Source organism: Elephantulus edwardii, unplaced genomic scaffold, assembly GCF_000299155.1.
Source record: "Elephantulus edwardii isolate Elephantulus edwardi_28Jun2011 unplaced genomic scaffold, EleEdw1.0 scaffold00192, whole genome shotgun sequence".
Taxonomy (NCBI): domain Eukaryota; kingdom Metazoa; phylum Chordata; class Mammalia; order Macroscelidea; family Macroscelididae; genus Elephantulus; species Elephantulus edwardii.
In genome coordinates, this window is record NW_006399942.1 from 4,570,511 (window position 1) to 4,577,965 (window position 7,455).

Consider the following 7,455-nt stretch of genomic DNA (forward strand, 5'->3'; position numbering starts at 1 on the left):
GCCCCAAGTACATTCCACTGTGCAACCTTAATTGTGGACTCTTGTGAATTTTTAAGTATGACTTGGACCAAGTTGTTAATGACAGTACTGAATGACACAAAAGTATTTTATATCCTATGATGAATGCAGAATCCATTATAGATATAAAAAGACAAACCTCAAAATTAAATTAAAACTAATATGAAGAGACCTCAATTGGCAAAATTTGGAAATGAAATTTTTAATGAAAAATATGTCCGTATCCCATATCCATAAACAACTCCTATATATGTGACATTATTTGCTTTGCTTCACTTCACATACTTTGGCGTAGTACATTATACTCCTAATAGAAATATGCATTTGAAGTCTGAAAAATTCTCAGTCTCCATTTGTGTTATCTTTAAAATAGAAAAAAAAATTTAGTCATTTCAAGCCATTCTCTGCAGATCTTTATTTTTTGAAAGGGAAGAGAGAGGCAATTGACAAATTTTTTGCTTCCTTTTGCTCTCTTTCACAAAATTTCTATCTTGATTTTTATTTACTTATTTAGTATTCTTCCATCTGAACAAGCCTTCCTTGGTCATCCCCTTTGTCTCCAATATACTCACCAATTTTTCCTTAAGTTAAAATTTATTGTATAAAATAAAACAAAGCAAACTTATAGTCACAGAGCACTAGGCTGAGAAGATCTCATGTAAATGGGCATGACAGTAGCAGTCTTACCTCTCTCTAGAGTGTGAACAAATGCTATAGCCAGCAGGAGAATGAACACACGCTTCATTTTCCTGCCCGGGAGTCCTGTGGCACCTCTTGTCCCTGGTAGGTAACCACATATAAGATGTCAGTCAAGAGTAACTAGTTCCCTTTTACTAGGACTCCCAACCATGAACTAATCAATCATTAATCTCCACACAGAAGTAGGGGCTAGTCACCTTTGACCCTTGAGAGAGAAAATAATAGCAACGTTCTAGACAAATAGACATTCTGGGCATAATACTGTGCAACATTGAGGACATTTTAATTATTAACTCAGTCAAACTGCAAAAGAGCCAAGGTATACATCATTTTCCACTGCTTCTTTTCATCAAAATTCATTTCTTAGTAAGAGGTACATTCTATCCCTTGTTTTAAGATCATGCATTTACTTTCACTATATCCTACCCTTCTCACGTATAAGTGGACATTTGAACATCAAATGTCAAATCTCACTGTCTCTGTCCTTGTCCTCTCTATAAACAATCTAGTATTATGGATTTTCTTAACTATCACAGATCAGATGTTTACAGTAATAAGAACAATAAAAAAGACTGAGAAGTCAAGTAACATTGTCTCTCAAGTATATAATTTTGATGATACAAGTAATTTTGAGATCATGTGCTGCTATTTTATACTGTTAGAAACTAATTGAAACATTGACATACATATTAATAAAAGCAATTCTTGAGTGAGATAAATAATGTACTATAGCAATTAAATTACTTGCTCTAAACCAAGAATTGATGATAAATATTACTAGTTTAGATCTATCTTAACTTATTTGAAGTTATAGAGTATGGAAAATTTTATTTACAAGATATATAACTTTTTGATATACAAAACTATGAAAACTCGTTTTTAGCTACTTTAAAGTTTTCTTTTAAAAATGTTAAGCTATTAGTCTGTTTTAGGATAATAGAATTTAAGCACTCACCATTGCCTTGTAGACCATGATCTCAATATCTTTACTTAACAGAAGAAGAAATTAAATCCTGGTAGGTTCTATTACTTGCCCAGAGAGTTACAGGTATAATTTATCAGAAGTGGGGCAGCTACAGGTTTTTGCACCTGTACCAGTGTTGAGGAAGAAAGGCTGATGAGGGTTAGGTACAAAGACTCTATAATATAATACCTGCTTTTTTCTTACTGGCTGTACAAACTTGGGGAATTTATTTTTACTACTGGAGCCATATGTTCCCTTTACGTGAAAAGGTCATAACTCTTAACAAGGTCCTTCTGAATTTAATGAAGATAATTCATGTGCTGGATTTCTATACATGCTAGCATAACACTATTTACTATTATTCTTATTTCAGAAATGTTGTTGTTGTTATGTGCTGTCAAGTCATTTGCAACTCACAGCAACCCTATGTACAACAGCCCTAAACCCTGCTCTGTCCTGTGCCAATTGCACTGTCTATGACATTCACATCCCGATTACCCTAGTCACTGAATCAATCCACCTCATAGAGGGTCTTCCTCTCCTCTGCTGTCCATCCAACCTACCAAGCATGATGTCCCTCTCCAAGAACTGGTCCCTCATTACAACATGGCCAAAGTATGTTAGACAAAGCCTCAGAATCCTTGCCTCCAAGGAGCCACCCGGTTTAACCCTCTCCAGGATGCATCTGTTTGTTTTCTTCAGCACCACAGCTCAAAGGCATCAATTTTCCTTCTATCTTCCCTAGTCATTGTCCAACTTTCTGATGCATAAAAAGTGATAGCCAAGACTATGGCTTGTATCAGATGCATCTTAGTCTCCAGAGAGACACCATTGCTCTTCGGTAGAAAGGTCCCTAACAGCAGACTTTCCCATCACAATATGTCTTTTAATTTCCTGGCTACTGGTGCCAAGAGTGTTGACAGTGGAGCCAAGCAAACTGAATTTAAGAAATAAGAAATAATAATAAGGAGTAGAAATCTTCCTGGGAAAGGTGAAGAATCAAAGAAAGAGAGGAACATCTTAATAAAGTTGGACTGCCACAATTTAACAATGGGTTTGAGTATTTTAGAAATTAAGAGGATGGCACAGGATAAGGCAAGTTTCAGATTTATTGTTCATAGGGTTGTTATTATTGAACATACCATGGACTGCCCAGAAAACAAATAGGTCTGTCTTGGAGAGGATGAAACCAAGTTTCTCTTTGAATGCAAAGCTTTTGAAGATCCATCTCACATACTTTGGGCCCGTGGCCAGAGGGACCTCTCTTTGAGAAGAATATCATCTTTGGAAAGGTGAAGGGACAGTGTAGAAGAGGAAGACCATGGATGAGATGTATTGACAAAATAATAGGAATAGGTGTGTTGGAGTCACTGATACTGGCTCAGGATAGGGCAGGGTTCAGAGCTGTTGTACACAGGGTTGCTATGAGCTGCAGGAGACTCGATAGCATAGAACAACAAATCAGGGTTGTTATAAATCATCATGTTACTGATGGCATCCAATATTGTTGTTGTTATGTGCCATCTAGTTGCCTGTAGCCCATAGTGACCCTATGTACAGCAACTTTCAACCCTGCCCTGTCCTAAGTCAGTCTATTTCTGACACACCAATCTTCATTGTCCCAGTTATCATATCAATCCATCTCATCCATGGTCTTCCTCTTCTGAGCTGCCCCTGCACTCTTACAAGCATGATATCCTCTCCAAGGACTAATATTTTCTGGCCACATGTCCAAAGTATGTGAGATGCAGCTTCAAAATCCTAGCCTCTAAGGAGAACTTGGTTTCACCCTTTCCAAAACAGACCTCTTTGTTGACTTGGCAGTCCATGGTATGTTCAAGACTCTCCCCTAGCACCATAATTCAAAGGCATCTATTCTTCTGCCATCCTTAGTCATTGCTAACTCTCTGGCATATTGCAAGTGATTTCAAAGACCATGACCTGGAATAGGTGCACCTTAGTCTCTATACTGACTTTATTGGAGAGGTCCCTACAGCAGATTTTCCCAGTGCAATTTGTCTTTTGAGTTCCTGGCTATTGTTAAGACTGTTGATTGTGGAGCTGAGCAAGCTATAATTGTTACCAACCTCAATCTCTTCTCCATCTATCATGGTGTTTCCAATTGGCCCAGTGGGAGAATCTTTGTCTTTTTGATATTGAGCTTCAATCCATATTGAAGACAATAGCCCTTGACCTTCTCCAAAAAACACTTCAGGTCCTCCTCAGTTTCAGCAAGGAAAGTTAATATTCTTATTTTTGTTGTTTTCACTTTCTCCCACTGTCTTGACAAATTCATAACAATACTTAAGACAGTTATTATAACTAATGTGTCCTGGAATATGATGGAAGATTTAAAAGCCAACTCTGAATTTCAAGTTTAGAAGCCTCAGATTTATTAATCAATTCAGTAGCTAAGGGTTACCTTACATGATTAAATTCCATACAAATAAACAGCAATAAACACATATTTTAGTCAGATGTTTTACTAAAATTGTTAATATGTGATGATAAAGGTTAAAAAGTAGTGAAGCTTGTTAAAAATGATAAGTTACAAAGAGCAAAGCAGATATTTCTGTAAAGTCAATAATCCATATGATAAATAAGATTAGCAGCTACTGTGAATATTACTACAATAAATAAAGCAGAAAGTTAATTTTCTCTTCAATGACTTATTGTTTTTATGAGTCATCTAGTCAATTACAACTCATAGCAACTGTATGATCAACAGATCTGAACTCTTAACTATCCTGTGACAGCCTCTCAATCTTTAATACACTCCAGTCCACTGCTACAGTCACTATGTCAATCCACCTGGTAGAGGGTCTTCCTCACCTTCACTGTCACCCCACCTTTCCAAGACTTTCCTAGCAACAAGCCCAAAGTATGTGAGATGAAGTTCCATCATCCTTGCCTCAAAGATAATTCTGGATTAAACTTCTGTACAATATATCTCTTTATAAGCAACTATGAGATATCACCTCACCACAGTAATAATAGCAAAATTCAACAGAACAGCTACCATCAAATGCTGGTGAAGTTGTGGAGAGACTGGAACCCTTATTCACTGTTGGTGAAAGTGTAAAATGGTGCAACCACTGTGGAATGCAGAGTGGCACTTTCTCAAAAAGTTGCAAATAGAGATACCATTTGACCCAGCAATTCCACTACTGGGAATATAACCCAAGAGACCATAACTGCCACCAAGCAAATATATGCACACACGTGTTTATTGCAGCTTGTTCACAATACCAAAGAGTTGGAAACAACCTAAGTGCACATCAACAAATGAATGGATAAAGAAGCTGTGGTATAATCACACAATGGAATACTACACTGCATTGAAAAACAAGGAATTCATGCAATATTATTCAAAATAGGTGACCCTAGAGGACATTATGCTGAGCGAAATATCTCAGTCACAAAAGGGCAAATACTGAATACTGCCACTGTTGTTAAACAGGACTGACATTGAGCTTGGAGAGAGACTGAGAAAGATGGGATAGATAATGTATACTGCATTGAAACAGATGAGGGAGAGAACTGTTTAAAAGGGATATGTGATTAGGTATTATTGTCATGATAGGAGTCCAGAATGAAGGCTGCATAGTGGAGTGGACCTGGGGGGAGGGATTGTAAAACAATGAAAGAATTTTTCTTTTACTTTTCAAAGAGAAGAGTGAACAATTAATGAATGGAAATCCAAAGTCTCTGTAAATTTTCATTAAAATTAATAATAATAATAATAAAAAGACCAAAAAAATGATATATCTTTTTATTCTTTTGACAGTCCATGGGATATTCAGTACTCTTCTCCTACATCACAACATAAAGGTGTCAATTTTTTTTTTTTTACTGTCATCTTTATTCATTGTCCAGGTATTAGGAGCATAGCAAGTGATTGAAAAGACCATGGCCTAAGTCAGATGCATCTTAGTCTTCAAACTAACATATTTTTGTTTGTTTTGTCTGTCGTGTACCGTAATATTGTAACTGACTCATAGTTGACCCTTCACTAGGTTTTCAGAGGCTGTAATCCCTTGGGAGGAGATTGCCCATCCTTCCCTTATAGAGCTACTGGCAGATTTAAACCACGTGCCTTTGGTATTACAGCACAGATTCTTTCCACTAGGCCACCTGGGCTAACTAACATCATTGCTCTTTAATAATTTGAAGAGGTCCTTGACTGTAGACTTTCTCAGTGCAATTTGCCTCCTGATCTGACTTCTGGTATCATCAAGTGTATGGAGTGTATATGCAAATAGTATGAAGTAATTTAAAGTTGCAATCTTTTCTCTATCTATTATGATGTTGCCTATTGGTCCAGAGGTGAGAAATTTTGTTTCCTTGATGTTGACATGCAATCTCTATTGAAGGCTGAAGTATTTGATCTTATGTATCATGTGCTGCAAGTCCTCCTCACCTTCAATGAGCAAGCTTTTATCATCTGTGTACAGAAGATTATTGATGAATCTTCATTCAGTCCTGATGCTACATTCTTATTTATCAGCTTTTCAAATAATTTGTTCAGCATACAGATGAAATTGGTAGGGTGAAAGAATACAACCATGATGGACATCTTTCTTAATTTTTAACGACAGGGTGTTTCTTTGTTCTGTTTGCACAACAGCTTCTTGGTGTAGGTTTCACATGAAAATCATTAAATATTCTGGGATTCCCACTCTTCTCAGTGTTAGCCATAATTTGTCATGATTCCCACTTTCATCTATCATGTCAATTTCACACACATAGATATTCTTCTGGTATTCTTTGCCTGGGAAATGGAGGTCTTTGACCTATCACACCTCCTTGTTGCTTATTATAAGGAATTTTGGTGACATAGTTCATAGGGATTTGCACTAAGTAAAAATTGGCAACTCTCTAGTGGTTCGAACTCATCAGAAGCTTCAAAGGAGAAAGATGGACAATCTTTCCCCATAGAATTTAGTGTCTCTGAAAACTCACTGGAGGATTAATTTTGAGTCAGTTCTAACATGAAACCATTAAGTTTGAGTTTTTATAATTGCTTATAACAAATCTTCTAAACTTTTCCTTTCCCCTTAGGTTCAAGTCCTAGTTTATTTTGCAAGTTTATTTTTTAAACTGTGCTTTATACTTATTTCAAATTATTTGGAATTAAAAGAAGGTAAATGAAAAATATTATATTACCAATTACCTAGAATTCAAAAGAATTAACTGCTAACATGATAGTAGTATGTCTATAGTTTCCAATTTTAAGATAACACAGTATACATATTTTGTATTATTTGTCATGTAACACTTTTTCATAGTAACTTTCTAGTTATCAGTTCATTCAAAGAAACACTTGTTTCCCATGAATTGTGCTAGACTTTAAAAGCAGTCTGCTATCTATTTTATGTATGAATTTGTCTCTTCTTTTGCAATAACACCTGCCATTTTGGCTTAATGATAAACTACATGTAGGAAGGATTACAACATTTCCTTTAGTTGCCCTCTTGAGAAATATCTACAGAAGCTGCCAACTTTATCTTTTCACAAGAGAAAATTTGCACTAGCATGCTAGTAGCTAAGTATATGAATCCCTACTCAGTCTTTTTTATGTAACTTTCCTTAATATTTCATATGTTGATTGTTTATAGTATTTTGAAAACTGGAAAGAAATAATTATAATTAGCTTAAATGAGAAAAATCATGTAAGAATGATTATAATGGTCATTCAGATGAAGAAAATGGATTACTGCAGCAATTATAATAACATAAATTTATTCTAGAAATTGATATTTTTAGTGATCAGA

At 35.7% G+C, this 7,455-nt stretch overlaps 1 protein-coding gene across 1 annotated transcript in view; it reads right to left on the reverse strand.

The window, feature by feature from the left end:
• The window catches only part of GC (group-specific component (vitamin D binding protein)), a 64,855-nt gene that overhangs the window by 54,662 nt on the left and 2,738 nt on the right, over positions 1 to 7,455 (reverse strand). The window contains exon 2 of the mRNA XM_006896849.1: positions 706 to 798. Coding sequence (XP_006896911.1) covers positions 706 to 798 — 93 coding nt within the window. The remainder of the gene's footprint in view (positions 1 to 705; positions 799 to 7,455) is intronic.